The 22,479-nt window shown below is 40.1% G+C and overlaps 1 protein-coding gene across 6 annotated transcripts in view; it reads right to left on the reverse strand.

Annotated features, from left to right (window-relative positions):
- Window positions 1–22,479, reverse strand: part of col14a1a (collagen, type XIV, alpha 1a) — a 163,737-nt gene that overhangs the window by 127,693 nt on the left and 13,565 nt on the right. For all 6 annotated transcript variants that reach the window (XM_086310883.1, XM_086310881.1, XM_086310882.1 and 3 more), the window contains 3 exons: window positions 18,890–19,006; window positions 11,925–12,068; window positions 11,351–11,437 (listed from right to left, as the gene is read on the reverse strand). In XM_086310883.1, coding sequence (XP_086167009.1) covers window positions 11,351–11,437; window positions 11,925–12,068; window positions 18,890–19,006 — 348 coding nt within the window. The remainder of the gene's footprint in view (window positions 1–11,350; window positions 11,438–11,924; window positions 12,069–18,889; window positions 19,007–22,479) is intronic.

Genomic DNA, 22,479 nt, shown 5'->3' on the forward strand with positions numbered 1-22,479 from the left:
CCCCATTCCCTAGTTCCACCTGTTTACTACCTCTCCACTTTTCCCTTGACCTCCCTTCCCCTCTCTCCACCTCCCCTTCTCTCTCTCTACCATACATATTATTTAAAGGTTTGCATATGTTAATAGTTACTTTTTTATTGTTATTATTGTCATTGACTATCCCAAGTGATTTTCTGTGGCAGTGGTTGGACACTGGACAGGGCAGGCACATCAGCTTTGTACATATAGAGCCTGTTTATAGCACTGTGTTGTCATGTTGACGTGATGATCCTGTGTTCCTTTTTTCACAACACTGATGATGAGGAACATTTGTACAATGATGTGCCAGTGGAGATCCTCTTCCATGAACAAGAAAAATTTCTCCACACATGCAGTCCCTTCATCGCAATGCATCCTCAGTGGGAATCATCTTAGGGGGCAAGGTTGTGATGGATGTTGAGAACCTGCCCCAGGCCATGCACATCTCAACTACCCAAAGTTTTTTTTACAAAAAGTACTTCTGAACTCAAACTTCAAACACTCAAGAATCAGCAGAAAGGTGGAGGGGAAGTATGGGCTCTCCATGTAGTATTTTGTTTGGATTTTTGTTCACCCTCCAGTTCTCTCCCTGTATTCTTTATTTTTTGCCGTTCCACAGACAAATTTGTTATTTGTTGATGTTAAGATACCAGTGTCCTGCAGGGCTGAGTTTCTCATGTTAGTTTATTCACCATATTTCAACAGACACAGTTCAGTATTGTAAAGAATACATTTTCTATTACTTTTGTTGCTGAAACAAAGACATCACCAATAGTAAATTGTTGCATGTATTTCTTTTACTGGCTCTATTGATTGAAAGATATATTTTGATTTTCAAGAACTGTAAAAGTTAAGTTTGATCAGTGAGAATATACAATTTAGTTCGGTTGGTAATGGAGTAATGCTTACTTAATAAGCTGAGTTAAACATGGTAACGAAGTATCTTCAGTTACTGTATTAGTACATTCAAATCTTCCATTCCTTTAGGGGCTCAAGTACATTGAACGTAGTCCAGTGCATTTGTTCAACTAATGCTTCATTACTTAAAAAATATAAGGCAACAAGTTACCTTGATTTTTTAAAAGTAGATTCAACTTATCCAGGTTTACAGTGAATGTGCTTCTGGAAGAAGAAGAATCCCATAAACACTCCTAAACCTTGTGGAAAACCTTCCCAGAAGAGCTGAAGCTGTTATAACTGCAAAGGGTGGGCCGACATCGTATTAAACCCAATGGATTAAGAACAGGATGTCACTCAAATTCATATGTTTGTGAAGGCAGACGAGCAAATATTTCTGGCAATATAAAATAGTAACTTTGCATTTGTAGATATTTGTGTTTTTGACCATCCTAACTTTGTAAACAATGTTTGAAATAACCATGAACCCCAGTCACGACTCGCACTATTCAGCGTGTTTGTGATGTTTTTTATTTGCAATAAGTTTCATTTCGGCACAGTTGTTTCGTCCACAACCAGAAAGCCTCCCAGGTGACTCCACTAAAAAAAGGGGTGAGAGCATGATTACAGGATGAGAAGCTGCTGCCCTGCCAGCCTCCCTGGCACTGCCCCTCGAGCCTGCTGCACCACCATAGCTGGACTGGCCATCGGGCATACCGGGCATTTGCCCGGTGGGCCGCTGGCGATTTTTTGTTTTTATGGGCCGATCGATATTTTTTTTTTTTTTTTTTTTGGAAGGGTTTAAATAATGAAAGGTGTTGGATTGGCCAATTGGTCATGATCCACTCTGGGCTGGACCAATTACAGCCGAGGAGGTCGGATGCACCCTCCCCCTTGTTTAGCAATCTTATAGACAACTAAAGAAAATGAAGAACAAAAAAAGAAAAGGAGGTGCAGAAAAAATTAGGGCCAAAAAGAAACAAGCCCTTCAGGCAGACGCTGCCAAATGTGTAAAAATAACTGAATTGTTTGGCGGTAGCTATGGCATAGCTTCCACAGATTTAGCAACATCAGCAAGTGGTGGAGGCCAGCAGGTGGATAAGGGAAAGGGGAGGCAAGAGGAGGAGAGACCCGAGGCGGCCGCCGGTCATAGTGGCAGAGGAACTGAACTTCAGGTAAGAAGTTATGACCTGCTGTCTCTCTGTGTCAGATATAAACCAAGTTTAGTTGTAGTTTGTTTTCGTTGTGCTGACTTTTTACAGTCGCTTAGAATAACTGGTACTGCGTACTAGCTAGCATGACGGAGTTTATATACTGCTGGGCGGGTGCTATGAAGTTACTGATAGTAAATTTTATTTTATGCTTAAGGTTAGTTTCTCAAACTCCTCAAAATCTTAACAAATTGTGCCAATCCTTACATGTTGCACCAGGCTGATTTATCATCAAAAGTGGAGAAGTCTGTGACAGAGGAGACAGAAGAGCAGCAGAGAGATGGAGCAAGAGAGAGAAATAAAAGAGCAGGAGAGAGAGATGGAGAGATGACTTTATGTCATCCATGAGGGATGCATTTGACATATGTTTCACATATTATAGCCCAACAAGTTACTTATAGCAATTTAAATACGAGCAATCAGTTTTTGGCAGACAATTACTTTTTGGCACAACACCGGTATTGCAGTTAATAATACAACAGCTTCTTGCCATTTTTTGTGTTTCTTTTTATCGCTGTGTAACTGAGTTCAATTTAAAGCCTGCATGCGCTAGTACCTCTTGCCACAAGTTCCCAGAATCCTTTGCGGTTTTACCCCTGAATGACGTCACATTTTTGGTGGGCCGGTCTCTAGTCAAAATGCCCTTCACAACTTCATATTCAATGCTCGGAAAGGCTTGAGCGCTGCCCCATAGAGCGGTTTCCTGCCCAGAACAGGCTTTCTCTTTTTCTCTCTTACAAAAAAATGATGGTACACAAGAGCTCAGAAAAAGATTTTCTTTGTTTGCCTGTTTATTCAGACGAGAGACACGCAACAGACTGATACACCTGTCGTTTGCTCAGTGGCCTTCAGTGTCACTCAGGAAGGCACACGCATTCACATTCATCTGTGACACCCATAGGCCTGTGTGAGCGTAAGCACTGAGCTCCACTGGGTTTTAAGGTGTAAATCCAACAGCTGTTTTCAGAAAGGCTTGTGTCGTTCCACCAGAGACCTTTCGCTGCTTGTCCTCTTGATCTTTAATCCACTGTCTTGTTCTGTACCTCTTCACTGAATACACAGACGCAATGACAGAACAGACACTGGATGTATGCGGAAAGCAGCACATGGCCTACAAACTTTCTCTCTATACCTTTCTCACTCATTCCTCTACTTGTGCTTGTTTGTCTATCCTTGGTCTTTTCTTTCTACTTTATGTCTATATAAACATTTATTGAACTACATATGTGTGTCTCTGCATTGATAGCACTCTCTTATCATATCTGGTTATATTTTAACTCCATGCACATTAAGATCTCTAGACATGGGTGTTGCACTGAAAGAAGGCATTTTTGTTGCCATTCAATAAAACACCAGCTTAAATATTAATTTGGTCAGAGGCATAGCCTGCCATCCCACCCACTCCCCACTCCTCTTATTCTATCTTTTAGTTTGTCTTAGTCAGGCATAAATTACAGTGTGATAAATGTATACATTCATCAACTTAAGGGAAGGGAAATGGGCCAGTAAACTCTGGAAAGACACCTTACTGCAGCTTACCCATTTATGAGGCACTGGAAAATCATGGAAATGTATTCAAAACATAGCTATAGCTCTGCCTGTATACCATAATAAAACAGTTTTCTAACTCTGTACTTGAATCAACAGGTCTCATGTGCTTTATCAGCTGCAAAGGACAAAGAGCGATATATTATAAGGAAAGGAGGGCATGTGAGAATAGCGGAAAGAAGGCAGGAGGTCTCGAAGTACGACAGTTGTAAAAGTAACGGCACTTGGAAGTAACTAAACGCGGAGCATGAAAGTAAATACATAAAAGTGCAGATTTAACAGGAATATGAAAAAGAACCAGTGTTAACTGTAACTGAAACCGAGGGTACAAAAGAGTAAAAGCAATACCAAGCATGCAATCCGAACTTGAAACAAGCCACCAAGGACTGAACAGAAATGTAGTAATAATGACTCAAAACCATGGCTCTAACACCAAGGACAATGACAATGTCCTTGTTGTTAGAGCCATGGTACCATATTAAGTAGGTAATAACCTTGCCCCATTTCACTTATTGAATGCCATATAAAACTTAAGGTTTATGTAAAAATATGTGATGTTGCATCATTTTCACCCTATTTAAAAACACTGTTAGCTCAGGTCTGCTTTAATTGCACCTGCAGAGGACGGAGTATTTCAGCAGAAACAGGCAAAGACAAAATGTCATAGCTCACCCCACATCCACAGAACACAATGAAGACAGAGTGAAGAGAAGTTATAGCAGTGGAATCTGTGAGGAAGTGGGCTCTAATTATTCTAATTGACCTCTGCACTTAAGAAGTCCTTGCTACTAATGACTAAAGTGCCATTAGCACACACACACACACACACACTTGTTAACCAAGTATCATACAAATAGCTCAATTCACCCATGAACGTCTGCTGTTAATGGAGGACAAAAATCTGTCTATGTCACAAGACCACACACACACACACACACACACACACACACACACACACACACACACACACACACACACTGTGTGCAGGCCTGCTCACGCATCTCCGAGCACATCCAGCATATTTGAAGATGACATTTCTTTAGTCCTCTTTCAGCAGGAATAATCTAGTAGTTGGAAAACATCCAAAGTAAAGAGTAAAGCAGCTCTTGTAATGATACAAGAAGTGAGAGCAGACAGAGATGAAACGTGTATTTCTGCAGGACGTTTACCTGAGCTCCCTGTGTGGTTTATTCGTATATGTTTTCCCCTAAATACTTCTCTTCAGTCCCATCCTTTCTTAGCCCTTCATGTGCCACACCAGTTTGCAATAAAACCGCGTTTCACATTCGTCACATCATTACTTTCACATCACGTCTACAACATCCATTTTAAATTTCTTGGAGCCTTTCACGCTCTCACCATGACATACATATTTGGTTCATTTTGCTCTCAAATGGAAAGAAGTGATGTAATGTTAAGAGGCCTTCAAAGGAAATGATAGGATTCCCTATTAGTTATTTTGTGGCCTGCACGTGCTTGAACAGGCTGCATGCCTTCCCTGTATTTGCCTCTAATCTGCGGTGTTGGTTTGGGCCTCTTCCCTTAATCTCTCTGGGCGTGTGCCATTAGGGTGACACATCTCTCTGGCCACAAACAGTTGACATCTTGTGTGTCCAGTGAGCATTGCACAGACTGACTAAATGAAAGAAGAAGGCTAGGAATGTTTTTGTTTTTTTTAAAGGAGAGAGAAATACACAAAGTCTGTGGAAGTCTATAAGTAGTAATTCAGGAAGCTAATAGGGCAATAAAAAAGCAGTGGACACAGACGCAGAGAGATAGAGAGGCTAAATGAATCCTAAAGCTAGAAATTAGCAGAGCAAAAGATATAGAGATGTGCACACACGGAGCTAAACGTGGTGTCAGAGTTGAAATACGTATTAATGTGACAAATTAAGGTTGCCTGTAAATATAGAAACCTCACTCCTCAGGTGTGTGTTTGTTACCCTCTGTAGAGATGATGGATACCAGAGGACTCTCTGTCTCACACTAGCAGTGTGGTGAATGTCAACAGAATCTCATTGGCCTCGAGTTAAACTTTAACTGCATCTGTCCCTTGGGTTGTCTGTGTGTGTGTGAGCACTGGATCCAGGCCTCAGTCAGGGAGGGAGGAAGGCAACACTCCACTCACATCCTGTCAGCTAATATCTATTGAAGAAGGCGCCGTTAGCGTGGAGGAACGAAGAGGCTTTTACCCATTACTGCTCAATGATTTTCACTCCGATTGCTTCATGTACGAAATCCACTCAAGCGTTTAACGAGCAGACCGGTAATAATATGAGATCAGTTGAAAAGGTCTGAAAGGCATCAGCACCGTTAGTAACGCTGACAACTCAGAACAGGAACAGTTACATCGATATGAAAACAGAAAGTGATCGCTATAATATGTAGAAATGAGTTAAACTGACTCTCACTCTGAGCAATCGTTGGTCGGATGATCCATAAAAACTCTGGTGGGTGGGATTAGAAATAAAGAGGGGAGAGCTGCAGGAGGAGGGCTGTCTGTCTTCTGCAACATTATTGCCAAAAGAGATAAATTTGCTTTTTTCTACAAACTGTTTTTTTTCTCCTATTTATTTTTAAATCACTGTGGTTAATTTGACATTACAGGGTTAAGATTTCAATAAAGATTAAAAGACAATCGTACTTACTCATAGTTACACTGTCTTCTGAATCTTTATGTTCTTCAGAGTGGCAAACATCTGTTTTTACATCTTCTAACAGGCTACTGAGCTAAATCGGTAAAAAATATAGTCATGGACATACCTAGACACATGCACACACTCATACACAGACACACAGATGTCTATGGTCTAATATTCTCCAGCTGTCTAAATTATAGTTATTATTTTTAAAGAAACATTTAGTGCAAATTTCCACAGAAAACACATTACTGTCTTGTAGTAGTTGTCAGGGGACAACTAATGGATTTGTTTGAGCTTTTTTTAAGCTAAAAAAGCACTCAAATATTTATTATTGCTGGCTGCTGGATTCCATGCGACTTTATTTTGGAAGAAACCATCATCCACAGCAATCAGTTCATGTAAAAAACAATGGAGGCAGAATCTGTATAGCTTTTAACTCGTCCTCTCATTTGTGTTAGGAGCTCAAGTCTTCAGCCTCATTTCATAGGTGTTTGTATTACTGGTCTCTTTAGGGGTGGCCACAGAGGATCATGTACCTCCATCCTATGTGTAGCATCTGTATCCTTCTCTTTCACTGCCTCCTAACATGCCTTCCTCCTCTCCTCTTCCTTTGTCTTTGGCTAACAGTAGCAGTTTCCAGCTCAGGTGCTGACCAGCAGCACCTGAGGCGGTTGTTGTTGATCCAGGCACTGACCAATCTGGTATAGAAATCATGTTCCTTATGATCCGCATGTTTGATGTGGCAAATATTTTACGCTGGATGCCCTTCCTGACACAACCCTCCCCTATTTGTAGGAGAGTGTGCGGCCCCACAGTGACATTCTACATAATTAACACTCACCGGATGCCCTAAAAACACTAATTAGAGAAGAAATATTGCAAAGGATTTCCAAGTTAAATTGTCTGTGTCATTTAGAGGGAAGAATGATAAAAGCTGTGCTTCTTCTGGGAGAGAAGCTGCTGAAATGAACTCAGACTTTTTTTCAGTGGCGGCATCGAATCAAGCACACAAACATGGCAACCTTTTGAACTGATGTCATTCGGTCTCAATGGATAATAGCATTACACACTATTTGCTCTGCCTCTTAGTCCAAGTTAAAAATGGAAAAAAAAGCATATGTGGGAATAAAATATGAACAATCAAGTATGCAGACTGTTTTTCAGTGTTTTTTCCTCTTTTTTTTTGCTGGCAAAGATGAAACTGTCCGATACAAGTGGAAACTAAATGTCTGACAAACTCCGTTTGCAGCTCCTGCTGACAAGGAGCTGAATATGTTTTTTTCATTCAGTGTCATTAGCTTTGGAATAATTTATAGACTTTATGAGCTGCTGTTGTACCTCATCTGTCCTTTTTTCCCTCATCTCGTTTCTAGCGAATCCATCCTTATGTTAACACAAGGAGATTCACAACAAAGATTTCTTAGAGAACTGTATTCCAGAGACAAATGTGAATATAAAATTTTTTTCACTTTTAGCTGGTGGGAAGAGCAATGAGACCGCTACCTCGTTTAAATTAGTTTTGTCCTGAAAACAAACTTTTTTTTCCTCAGACATACAGTAATTCACGAGAAGAGCAGAGTACTGTGACATCACTGCACCCATGCGTGTAGTTCACACAGTTAAGCACTTTTTCTGTCACTTAACCAAAAGTCTGACTGACTTGTATGTATGTATATTTTCTGTTTCACTTATTTACTGCCTCTCTTCTTGCCTTCATAGTTATAGATTAAAAAAAACAAACACTTTCTTTGGAGCAGTGTAATGATCAATCTGCTCCATCACAGTTTGTTATGAAAATTAGGTTTTATTTTTGCTGCTTTTCCCTACAGATGATGCCACTAAAGAAAAAAAAGAAGGGATAAAAAGCAAAAGAGTCTTCAACTTAGAAACGGATATTCAAGGAGAAAACAAAATCTCTTCACATCTTCCAGCAGCGAGTAGCAGAATCCAGTGGGTTGATTTAGAGGCTGTAGGAAAAAAAAGGCTTTAAGTCCCTGACCAATGATCTGAGTCATCAGCTTTTAAGGGGTGCAGGCCTACAAATGACTGACATGGACAGACTCCAAACTACAAACCGAGGTACAAACCAAGGTAAAATCTCCTTGAAAAGCTTCTGCTGTTGCTCAGAGCCAGAGACAGTCAACGACACCCCAAGAGCAGACAGAAAATTTGTTTCATTCAAAGCTCCTGGAAAGAACAAAGTCTGTATTTAATGCAGAGGAGCCTGTGCTTACAGTCTGCAAGATATGGTTAAGTCGTTTGGACATTTTTAGGTTGGCCGAAGTAGCTCTGCTGCCCAACTTCAATGCATCGTCGTAATAATGTTCACAAAAAGAGTTGTTGTGGTACTTGTCATACTGTCCAACTTGGTTTTCCAAGTAGAGATGCTTAACAGTGTCTGACGTATTTACTAAACATCAAGCTTAAATGCAACACACACTCATAAATTGTACACACAGCTGGCTCGAGTGCAAAGAAATAACCAACCTGTCTGATGTCTGGAACACATACATTCGGGATGTAGAGATGGGATTATGTGCGAGCTCTTAATAAAAGTTTTTGTAAACAACCCACCCTAACAGGAAGCAAACTGATTACTACTCTGGAACAAAGTGCTGCACACACACAGAAACACACTTTCTAATGCATCGTGCAGCGCCATCTCTTTGGAGCTTGATATTTCATTGTTATTATCACGATCGAGGACAGTAGAAGACACACACACACACACACTGAGCCTGATAGAGAGGAAAAGAAAGACACCGTTACGTGTTACGGTACATAAAAGGGCCTCCTTTATTCATCCACAGTTACCCATTATCATCACTACAGTACACAAAGATGCAAACACCAACACACACTTTCACAAATACGACTGAAGCACAGCAGGATATTATTATAATCCCCAACAGGTAGGAGGCAGAACACCAATCAAGGTCACCTCTAGTGGAGGGCGAGTGGTTCTGATAACAGCAAACTGAAGTAAGCTTTCTAATTTGCCTACCGATAGGAAGGAGAAGAGGAGCGGAGGGGGAGGACAGCACGAGAGAAACAAAGAGGAATAACATCAAAGATCTAAACCTGTGTGTGTGCATGTGTGGTTTGGGTTGACTGCAGGCAAATTCACCACGCAAGCTCACATAGAGTATTTTTGGGAAACTCAGCCTGATACTAGTTACGTATTGCTAGTATCAGTTACGTATTGCTAGTGAATGAGTGGTTATATTTGAGTTACTGTTGCCTTCCTATTATCTCAAAGCAGCCTGACCTTTCTCTTCTGACCTCTGGCATCAACAACATATTTTCATCCAGAGAACTGCCGTTGCCTTCTCCCGTTTTGATCCTAGAGAAGGATGTGTGGGCAAATCCCAGAAGATCAGCATTTTCTGAAGTATTCAGACCAGAAAACCAACATCAATGCCATGTTCAAAATCGCTTAAATCACCTCTCTTCCCTATTCTGATGCTCCGTTTCGATTAGATTTGTTTTCTATAGAAACAGCTACAACCTCAGTCTCTGCTGACATATACCGTTGCTGTCATTTTAGTTGTTGTTTAAATTCTATTTGCCAGATATAGCAGACAGAAAAGCAATTTACCAAAAATGAAAACGTAACATGAGAAAAATGTAAATACATCTCATTTTCATATTACTATAGAAATATATAGATGTGACAATCAAACATTATTTATGGTGAATTCATCACTCTTCCACCGCTCGCTGTACAGGTTAATATACTATAATAAGACACTTTAAGTGCCACTAGAGATTGCATTCAATATGAAACCTGTGATTTACTATCAGTGTGTTTTCCACCCAAGAGCCAATTTATTAAGTATTCATGGATATGAATTGCTCAGTGATTCTCTCCTGGAGAGTGCATGTCGGTCTCTTGCTCCAACAGCAACTATGAAATGCACATACACAGTTACACGGTAAATTGCCTAAATAATATATATGTACTATAGTCAATAAATATGATGACACACTGTACAGTTTAATGGAAACTGGACGCCTAAACTATACTATATAACCACACTTATATTTCTAAACAACCTCAATCTTTTAGGGCCCTGTGATAAATGATCACCAGCACAAAAACCGAACAATAAGCCAGCCTGAAGCAAGTATGCTTAAATAATAAGTACGGCTCCACTGAATAATGACTGTCTGTCTTTGTGTACACTTCAGGCTACAAAACTGTGATGAAAACGTTAGAGAAAGTCAAAAAACTATTGCACCAGCAGCAGTTACAGTGTTTCAAATCTGACACCGTTCATGTCTTCACATTACCGGGCTCGTCTTTCTTACACGAGCACACACGGAAAACTGAATTGCAACAATCAATTATCTATAGCCAGAGATTTCCAGCTGAATTCACTGTTATGGGAAAGAAATCAGCAGACAGGGGACAGTTGCTATGCAAGTATACGCTCAATAAAGAAAACAAATGCATCCCTGTCTTCTTTTACATTGCATAGGAAGAAGGTTGAACCATTACGCATTTTAATATGAGGACATCCATGCTGCCAGCTGAAAGAACATCTCGGTTTTAAGAATAAACACGCATGAATCCAGACATCTTGCATGGGAGCGGGAACTCAAGTTAGCAGGCAGCCACACAGACACAAGCGAACATTGTTGGTCACTTGCCTAACTTTAGGAGTTATGCTGAAATAATAATAATAAATAAATAAATTCCCAAAAAAAATCACAGCCACAAATGATTTGCCAGTCAGGCAAAGATGATTTTGGCATCTCATCTCAAAAAACTTCACTGTTAACCTGTTGGATAAAAACTCTTCATGCAGGGAAACACGGACAGACACGCTGACTCATACTTTTTTGGCCTTCTGATCTATGTAACTGCCCCGGTGGCTGTTTATCCTTCATCCAAACATCGCTATGGAAACTGACTGGGAGACTCTTTAAGCAGAGTCCAATTCATCAGCGCGAGTCGTTTTATTTATATGTTTCATGTGAGGACAACTCTGCATATCGTCTCATCTCCTGGAAACAGTGCATTTGTCCTACCTCCAGAGATCTCGTTGGCGTTCCTCGGAGGAGCAGCTGAATCGGTGAACCTCTGGGACTCAGTCTTGTCACTCTCATTTCTTTCACCTGCAGAATATAACGAATTCATAATTTTAAATTATTTTAAAAACAGTTATTTCAGAAAGTTTCTTTCTATCTGGGTCTCCTTCATTATAGTGTAATAAAATATCCCAAACCAAGTAGTACATTACTCAAGAATAGACACAGGCGAGGACACGGCAGAGGAAAAAACAGAGTGTAACGCAACAGATCAAAGCTGAGTAACAATAAGAGAAAGGGCTACATGAGGAGGAGGAAGAGGGTGAGGAAAGACGATGAGAGGTAATACGCAGAAAAGAGGAAAGGAAATGAGAGGAGGGGAAAGAGAAGAAGTCGAGACAGGATAAAAGTAGAGAAAACTGAAATGATGGATAAGAAGATGAAATAGGAGTGAGTCGCATAACAGAGTAAGGTTTAGCAGAGGGTAGGAAAAACACTAAGAGGAGACTAGTCATCAGGAGAAAGGCAGAAAAGATTTGGGAGAATATAAAGCAGGAGTACAAGATGAACCAACCTTTAAATCTGCCCTGAAGTGGTCTGCTCTGCTTGTTGCCGCTGACTGCGATAACACTGAAAGTGTAGACTTTAGAAGGACTGTAGTCTGTTATCAACACGCTGGTGTCTGATTTAGATACTATGATCTCCCTCTGCTGACCACCTGACAGAGAAAGGGAAGAAGACAAAGAAGTGGAGTGGTGAGTGTTCGACTCAGAGACTTTAATTCATGTATTTGAGTCTCTGGTAGACAAACATCAGTACTCTAAGTGCCAGATTGGTAAATTTGGCGATCCCTGAATCCCACTCATGGGTGAATTGCAAGTTTTAAGTTGTGTAGTTTTCTAAGCACAGATGTTGTTGGTTCATTTGAATATCAAGCGAAAAAATAAAGAACATGTTTTTGATGCATTAAATATCAGGACAACAAGCAATAAGTTGTGTATCACAAACATTAGTAAATTGGTTTGTGTGCTATTCTCCTCCCTCCACAATATTTTGCACCTTTAGAAAGGAACTCGCAGAAATACACATGAAACCGGGTCAGTCCCAGACATTCCCGAGTTCCCACCTCTTACACACGTTCTTGTCGCTTTGCTCTCTTTGTAAATAGCAGCAGCAGTTTGTTTGCACTGGTGCAACACTTTAGTGCATGTAGCCATAAGACACCAGCAGATGAAGCACAGTTACTGACTAATACTCCGCTCTAACACTGAAGGCAGGATAAAATTAAGCACTAAATCTTTATTGCCCAGTAAAAATAGAACAGCAACCTCTTTGTGACTAGTTGCCCAATTTTTGCATGTCCCCCCCAATTTTTTCACATTCTGCTTTTAATTAGTTGGTCGTTGGTGAAGTTTTGCAGGTAACTGGCATTTAATTTATAAATCCACACTGATTGCCAGCATGCTGCAAAGTCTGAAGTAAGTCTGAACCTTGTGAATTTCTGTTTAATGTCTATTTCTGTGTATATAGACTGCAGATTTCCAACAGAAGAAAAATCCACTCCAATTTTCACCAGCTCGTCACAGTTGAATTAACTTTATATCAAAATGATTACATGTAACTTCCAGCGTGAGCCCATTCGATCACAGACTGATAGCAGGGCGGCTCCATCTTCTTGCTATTTTATCACCATCTTGAATCATCTTGCTTTTAAGATGGCACCTGACTGTGAGTGGTCACAGACCTGATCCCCATCTTCAGAGTAACCATTTCAAAAAAACAACAAGATCACATATTCATTGCACAAAGCCGTGCTGCAGGTCTCCGACCTCTGTTCTTCCCAGTGTGACTGTGGCATAAGTTCTGTTTCGTTTTTAATTTCGTCGCTACGGTTAGTGTTCTCGACACAGAATCAAGGTTTGAGTTAGTTTCAGATGCCCCAGAAATAAAGAGTTGATCCTCACCGTCCTCTGTGTGTGTGTGTGTGTGTGTGTGTGTGTGTGTGTGTGTGTGTGTGTGTGTGTGTGTGTGTGTGTGTGTGCGCGCACATGTCCTCTCCTCAACCGTTAATCCTCATCAGGCCAACAGGTCGTATTATCTCCTCACATTAATTTTGACCCAGCAATCAATCAGCCATCAGTAAGGTGTGTGTGTGTGTGTGTGTGTGTGTGTGTGTGTGTGTGTGTGTGTGTGTGAGAGAGAGAGAGAGAGAGAGAGAGAGGGGGAGTACGTGTCCGTGCATGCACTTCCTCAGCTCTTCTGTCGCCCGTCCCTGCGGGGTGCTGACTAATGACACCTCTGGGAAAAAGGAGATAAATCCTTCTGAAGGCAACTGAAGATCAGGTGAGGCAACTGCATTGATCAACTCCACAAACTGGAGGCTCGGCCCGTGCACGTGAACCAAACTACTATTAATCAACCAAACAACAGGGCTCAAGTCTAAGGCTTTGACTTGGTCTATATATGAAAACTGACTGTTCATGTCTTATTTTTCTCAGAGCCTCCTCCTAAAGTTTCTTTTTAGTCCTTCGCCTTCACAGATCACCTCAATGACTGACTTATTAAATGGGAACAGCAATGGATCAAAGATCCTCTTTAGTTTAGCATCTCAGTAACCCCAGCAATCAAAACATCTTCATTTTTATTTTTACAAAAAGACAATAACCCTACTAACTGTCATCTTATTAGGCATTACAAGTTGCAGCTATTTCTGTCATTGATCCCGGGCTTCATACACATGCAGCATCTCTGTGGATTAGTTACAGCACACATCCCCTCCATAAAACCATACATTCTCATTTTTAGATTTCTTCTTGTAACCCAGTGAGACAGATCATCCCACGTAGTGAGTTTTAGAGAAGAATGTTAGACTGAGCCAGGCTAACAGTTTGGACCTGCTTTCAGTTTTTATGTTCAGGCCCTGGATCAATTCTCAGTGCCCGAGTGATATTGATCCTTTAATTTAATGCTCTTATGCAAAGTAAAAAGGTGTTTTTCTCCAAAATGTTGAATTAATCCTTTAAAGTCATTGCAAGTCTCACAAATTCTCACAGCACAAAGTGATTTGTTTGAAGTGAAGTACATCAGCCGTGGAAAACTCATTAAAATCATCATCTATCATTATCGAGTGTAATTAAGCAGATTTTTGAAGATTATGGCAAATAAATTGTGCTTTATGTTACTTTCTAAATATTCAGCGTTAGAAAGTTGGCTAGGAGCTCATGGTAATCTACTTAACATAAGTACTGGTACAACCATCAGGCAGCACACACACTGCTGCAGTCTTTCTTGGCCAACAAAATCCTTTTAAAGTGACAAAAATGTGCAGAAAGAGTACATCCCAAAAAGAGACCATAAAACACAAAGTAAAACACAGAGGGATTAAATAAAAAAATCATAAACAAAGAGGTAATAAAATGGTTTCGATAGTTTAGGTTGCGCTCTTCTGTCTCTGCCTGTTATCTCTAAGTTAAACTGCATTTGAATGTTATTTAAGCTTTACTTGCATATATCTTTCTAGTTTGTTCTGTGAAATTTATTTTTAGATAGATGTTTGCAGTGGCGGTCCTAGCCTGTTTGGTGCCCTGGGCGAACACTCCCTCTGGCGCCCCCCCGACACACACACACACACACACACACACACACACACACACACACACACACACACACACAGAAAACATATAAAGGATTGTACATTAACATAAAACTGTTGCCAGAATCATACTGAAATTCACCAGAGAAACATACACACACACATATGAAGAGAGAGTATGCATAGTATGCAAATGGCTACCGGACAGCCATCATAATTCATCATATAATGAGAACAGGACAAATCAACAATTGACACTGACTAATTAATATTACAATCTGTAACATAATGTATTGTTTGGAGTTTAGTCTGTTACTGTTACTATTTTTACCATTTCTTCTTGGAGCAACTGTAACCCACATAATTTCCTTAGGGATAAATAAAGTATTCTGATTCTGATTGTTTCAGAATGACCTGTTATTATCCAATGACACATCTGCTTACCTGTATCTTTTGCTCGTTTCTCCTCCTCCTCTTTTCTCTTTTTTCTAAACTGAGCACCTGATGGCTTTGAACTTTTCTTGTCCATCTTGGTTTTAATTTTGCACTCCAGTATGAACACCCATCCACCAACCCGAGGATGATAACCTAATAGACCTACACCTTATTTCACAGATTCGCTTTGTCTAAGGTTTATTTCTGGGATTTCACACAACCCAGGATTCAAATCATGAATACATAATGGGCTTGGATTTACATCATTATGAATGAAATGTGCTCTATATGGAAGCAGCAGGTCTCTCTCCCCTTTCGACAGGCTGTGTGTGAGACTTTAAATCAGCAAACTGTAAATTATAAATTTTAAATTGTTATTGATCTCTTTATCCCTGGTCCGAAAGTGTATATATATTTTCTTACTCTTCTTATATTTATTGTTTGTTTACTTGCACTGTTGTAACTGGAGCCTCGTTCTCTCATCTCTCTAGATACTGCACTGTATGTAGCGGAGATGACAATAAAGTTTACTTTGTCTTCAGCAGCGAGCAGGCGCACCGAGGGCTCTCGCGCTCACTTTTCACGTATAGAATTTCAAAAAAACATCGGTGCAAATTATAAGTCTGTATCATAATCTCTGGTGTTTACGTGTTTGTTGTTTTGTTTTTATTTTATTTTATTTTGCGAGTTGGTTATTAGATGCCGCTCCAGCCAGCCAGAGAATCCCCCGCCGCCCCGCCCTCTCCTCCCTGTGCCGCAAGCAGCAGGCCACCTCGCAAACGGAGGGCGCCCTTACTCCCAGCAAATGGGCGATAGAAAATTGACTGGTGCTTTGGTCGTTAGTGTGCTGCATTACTGCACATTTTGTTTTTGACCTGATACCAAGTAATCAATTACCAAATAATCAGGATTGAAACTGGTTGTCCCACCTCTACTAAACATCAGAAAGGGGGATGTGAGAGTATCACTGCTCACAGACTAATAACTTCTGATTGATAGGTAATAGGTAACCACATGGTCAGAGAACATGTCCTTTCACCGACAGCTTGGGCTTTTGCTCATCACATCTGGTTTCAGAACAGTAAGGTTGTTGTTTCATGATGTGAAAATGCTCATACCGAGGTTTCAAAGCGGGAGCTCACAATCCACTGTTTGACCAATGGGGTCATCAGCTTGTATACAGACCCAAACTTTTGTTTCTTGTTGCATGTTGAAGCTCTACTTGGAACCTTGTTAAGATCCAACCACGTAAAATATGATTTCTTTTTGCCATTTTTCAAGTGGCCTTAAACTTTTGATCGGGACTGTACTATGACTACACTCCAGGACTACCCGCTCATCTACAGAAACTGCAAGCTGCCTCTTTTAGTTAATTCTTTCTGTCCTGAGCTGAGTCCTGCAGCTTATTACGACAATATCAAATGTCTAAACTCAGAAAAGGAGTTTGTAAAATTTTAAAAAGCATAATTAGCTCATTTTGAATTTGATGGCAGGAATACACCCCATGGCCCAATCCCAACACTAGAAAAGTTGGTACAGGGCCATGTTTACAACTGTATCGTATCCTGTCTTCCTTTAAGAAAAGTCAGTGAAAACCTGGGAAGTGAAGAGCGCAGCTGCTAGACTTTTGGGGGAGTAAAAATGCTCCGTTCTTGTCTGATATAAGATTCCAGCTGCTCAACAGTCCTGGGTCTTCCTTGTTGTTGTTGGGGGGTTTTTTTGGTTTCATGATGCACCAAATGTTTTTATTTAAAGGTCTTGACTGCAGGTAGGCCAGTTCAGCACCCTGACTCTTCTACCATGAAGCCATGCTGTTGTAATAGATGTAGTTGGTGGTTTAGCATTGTCTTGCTGAAATATGCAAGGTGTTTCCTGAAAAAAGACATCAGCTGGACAGGAGTATATGCTGTTGTTTTACATTGAGGGACATTACTCTGAAATTGTTTAAGAATTTGTAGAAGCACCTTTTGCAGCTGGGTAGGCTACCTGTATTTTTTGTACCACTTCAAAGGGCTAATTTAAACTCGTTTACTCAAATAAGAATGTGATTAAAATATGAATGTGTACACATGTGAAGATGATTACACTTTTTTTACTATTATGAGATCTGTATCGTAAGTGAATACCAGTGATTTCCACCACTACTTGTATTATTTGGTGCTCAAAAAGCAAACAAGCAAACCTTCCAGTAATCACATTATGTACCGATGCATGAATATTACAAAAACTCAGCTTTTTTTCATCTGGGTCTGGCTTCATGTCCGCTGAGATTTAAAAGATTAAATATGGACATCTGGGTCTAATAACTATCACACGAGTATGTGTATGTACAAACAGAAAAAAGGCAGGCTATTCAACAGATATCCAGGAAATACCAGCTGACTGACAAAGAAGCAGGGTAAAGGTAAAAGTAGAACATTTTAAACAATTTGTAGTGCCATAAAAATGGTTTAAATTACAGGAGAACACATGCATTAAGGAAAAAATATAAATTTTGTAGGTAAAAGTAAATCATCTGGTTTTATTCTTCACACAAAGTTCAGCTCATTTGATTCAGAGAACAAAGAGAGTGGACATCAGGAACATGGCAGCTGCTGTGGCTTTCATGGCTATTTTTCAACTGACAAAGGCTTTATCCATCATATACATTTTTTAAATTTCCTGCTGAATTTGTTAAATGCCAGTGAGCTACTATTGCACTCCTCCCTTCAAGAAAAGTGGCCATAAATTTGAGTTTTAGTTCTATTGTTGGAAGCGGCAAAAAAAATTTCAGACGAGGCATTTTCAAAAAGTATTGTTTGCAAGAAACAGGTTTTATGCTATAGAGTGCTTATTCAGTCCTTCTTATTCACTTCTACATCAGCTGCAGAAGAATTGCCTGCTGTATTCAGCACAATATCAATAAAGAGGGAAGTGATGTGAAGGAGGATTTATGGCTGTAAACGTGGGTGCACATCAGCGGTAATTCGGGTGATTTCTATTAGACTTCTATTACACTGTGCATACTCAAAAAGAGACAAAAGTATAGCCGCTGTCTGTGACAGGCACCTCATGACAAGCATCAAATAAAAGTGAAAATTCCACGTGTCCATTATGGCTGTAACTGCTTTCAGTGAGTTTCAGTTTAACACTGAAAAATGACTCCTGTGCTGACATTTGGCTGTCCTGGGCTAAACCTCTCCATCATGTCCTGTGTACCTATCAGCCCCATTTTCAAAATGTGCTGACAGGCTGCACATACGCAGCAGAAACTCTCCCTTGTCTCAAACTTGGCCGAGGTATAAGACAAACTCTGAGTCCTCTATATCTCTCAAGAGTGTAATCCCTTCAAAGGAGCTTTGATAAGAAGTAAATTACATAATCCTTCCTGACAGACAGAAAATCCAAGTCATAATGGGATCCTTCCTCCAAAATTTCAAAGTTAAGCTCCGCTTCTTTTTGGCATAGAGGTGCGCGTGCATGTGCTTTTGTGCATGAGTGTGTGCAGTAAAAAATAAATAAAAAAATCCTACCTGGGGTACTTTTGTAGAAAAACAGATAGCTGTCAAAGTCTCCTTTGGGCTCCTTCCATGAAACCAGGAGTTTGCTTGAGCTCAGCACTTTGAAACGCAGCTTCCTCGGAGCTGGAACTGAAAAACAATTTTACAGTTAAATTGGCTCCAAAGAAGTTTGGGAATTATTAAAAAGAAAACAAACAAAAAAACATGTTAAATTAATGAAAAATGTCCTAAATATCAGTCAACATAAATAGAAAAAAAATATGTGAGCAGTTAAATCCAGAATGGCCAACAAAAAGCTGCAAATCGATGCGACTTTGACAGGAAATAAATGAATGAATGGTTGCATGGAAGGACACAGAGAGGGCTGAAGGTCCTACATCCATGAGAGCCACATAAGGCAGAGTATAAAAGAGGAAAAAAATAGAGGAATGTCTTCTTATGATCAATTTATGTTAAACACCACTCCAGAGACAAGAAACAGCGCAAAAAAAATTATTTTGCAAATATATGTGTCACTTATCTAATCTATAGTGTATACATAAAGGAGAAGTGATTGGTGTACAGTGGCATTTTCATCTTATCCCTTGCAGCCCTCTGTCAATGAAAACAGATGCGCTGTGGCCTGTTAAAAACAGTGACAGCAGCCTTTCTGTCCCAGTTTGCCGAGGCAAACTGCGTGGAGTGTGAAGAGTGGACCCAGGTGCAGACATCTAAAACTCAAACTTAACTGATGATGAGCTGTTTATTAAGGCAGAACAGTACAAAATAAAAGGGCAAAAACAATGCAAACTAAGCAATAACCTAAACTGGGTAAACTAGAAAGGAAACACGAACTATGAAAAACCCTGGCAAACAGAAAAACAAACAAAACTCTAAACATGGCAATGATGATGAGGATATATGAAAACCTGAACGCAGGACATGGCATGGGAAGACTGAATGAGAAGGCACAGACTAAATACACACAGGAGGCTAATGAGAGAAGTGGGAACACATGGGGAACAGCTGACACATGAACATAACGATGTCACAGTGGAAGAGTAAAACTAAACACGATGAACACAGGAACACAAGACCTCTTCAAAATAAAACAGGAAACATAAGACGCAGACATGACAACCTGAACTTGACAACGTAAGACACAGACATGAAACACATGAAGGACAAAGGAGACTTAACAGGGGTGGAAGACACAAGGGGAATCTAATAACAAAGAACTAGAAGAACCTAGGCATGATAAAAAAATGAACTTAGAAAACCTGAAGGGCTTAAACATAAACCATAAACTAAAACTCAAAACGCTGGGTCAAAAGACCCAGGATCGTGACACTTTCTCTGCAGGAGTCTGAGTTTGTGCAGACTGTGGTTTCTAACAAACAAAGAGAGCACATTTTTTTCAAATAAAAGTATGGCAGAAAGGCAGACGACTTTTTCACATCTCCAGACAGAGCAATGTAATGTAGGAATGAGTAGGAATCCAACTAATTCACTTTAGTTGAAAATGGATGTAATTTTTATGCCTCGTTTCACCCTTTTGGTATATTATTCTTTGCTAGTGTTAATACAAAAGATGTAAGCTCAGCACATGCATTTTTGTCACGCTTCCTTGAGAAGTGGATCCATTTTTCAGTCAATAAATTGTCTCTTTTAAAAAAGGCAGTTTGTTGGGAAAAGGAAACAACTGAAACTTTAACAATGACAAATATATGAACAAAAAGGTGCTGAATGAAAACAGTATGAAATCATAAAGTTCCACCCATGAAAGTCAAATTGCGCTTGGCCGGTGTCCCGTTATAGGTAGTCTTTAGATCACTCCGTGGAAGCTCTGATCTGCACTTGTGCAGTTCATTCTGGAGTCAAGAAGCTGAATTTCACTTTGGAGAAGAGAGTAATGTTGCAGGGGGCCAGATCTACAATTTAGCAGAACTATGCATCAACAGTTTGACCCCAGGAAGGACAAATTTGTAATGCACATCACAGGGAATGTCAAAAACATGACTATCATCCTCTTGGTCATACTCCCAACCTAATGCACGGCTTTTGGGCTTTGGAAACTCCTCGTCTAAAAACAGCTCTTTGGCAGAACCCCAGCTCCCATCCTGACTGAAAACTGGGCCTATTTAGAACATAAGTATTGTGTGAAGAGCAAACATATATCCAGGGGCATACATGAAAGACGAACTTAAACGGCAACACGTTGGAGCGGTCCAGAGGTGCAAAAGGGGGCATCCCATTTGCCTGAATTTTAGGCAAATAGCAAGGTCTTTGCTTTTTCACATCTAGTAATTAATAGGATCATGTGAATTTTTCACATGAGCAGGTTTTGAATCAAGAAACTGTTGAGAAAGCCTGAAAGTTTTTTACCACTGGAAGAAAAAGAGCTTTACATAAAATGTTACATGTCAAAGTATCCCTTCAAGCAGTAATAACGCTTGAATGGCTTCATATTTTAACTGCACACCCAAATAATCTTTCAGTCTACAGGGACTGTAGCCTATAATAAGTCACAATAGTGAGTGTGAACATGTGAAGAGCTTGCATTAGACATGAAGGAGAAAGTCAAAAGCAGGGGATAATGCACTGACAAATCTGAGACATGCTGTTCAGGATTTCCACTCAGAGGTGAGGACAGACTTCCAACCCTCTAAATGGAAAATCCCATTAACGCCATAACAAAAAAGGCACTGTATCATATAAATTGATGTTATAATAAAGGTGACAACATCCGACCCGCGGTGCTCAGCTTGGTTAATGGCCTCATGTTGAAATGTCTTGACGTTCTGTGTAATCTTCAGTCGCGCACCATGAAATTTCTATACACCCGTGCATCTTCTTGAAGTAAACACTTTCCTCTTAAAGTCCAACTCATCAAAACCAACATCAGCCCTCCCTTCCAAACAACTTTAAAATGTTAGCCATGGCATTACCTCACAAATGTAAAATCAAGCCTCGACTTTTAGAGAAGCCAAAAAAGAAACAGAAACCAGTCTCAAACAAGGACGACTTCTCGAACTTGTCATCGGGAGATCTTCTGATGCAGCGCGATTGTTCTGCAACACATCACAGTCTCACCTTTTTTGTGCTGCTTTTCTTAAATCTCACCACCTATCCTCAGAATGCATGGGGTGGAAGTGTATAATTACACAACACAATGAGAATCTATGAATAATTTAAGCGAGTGATAGAGCTGAGTAGGTTATGACTTTGGTATTGTTTAGTGCGCCTGATAGTAGGTGAAATGAGTTGGCAGACAGGGGTACTAATAATGTGGTGACAATTGCGTTGAATGTCTGGATTTTTGCTTGGCATGTCAATGAAAACGCATACACACAGTGAATAATAAAAAATAAGACAATGTAAAATCTAAATGATCCAACTGTAACCCTTCAGAATGATTGTCAAGATCTTTAAGTAGGAGGCAATACCAGAGACAGCAACCATGATTAATGAATATGGACACAAATGCTGTGGATGCTGACAGGATACAGAGTTCTCTGATATAAATTACCCTTCAAAAAACCGACACGCCTGTTCTTGTTTATCCCCGTACAGCTGTAAATATCATCCAAGAGCTCCACATTCTGCACTGCCTCTCTAAATCT

Source organism: Aulonocara sp. 'chitande type north' Nkhata Bay, linkage group LG11 (assembly GCF_057382095.1).
Source record: "Aulonocara sp. 'chitande type north' Nkhata Bay isolate Kocher_YH1m ecotype deep benthic linkage group LG11, A_spYH_male_GT1.1, whole genome shotgun sequence".
Taxonomy (NCBI): Eukaryota; Metazoa; Chordata; class Actinopteri; order Cichliformes; family Cichlidae; genus Aulonocara; species Aulonocara sp. 'chitande type north' Nkhata Bay.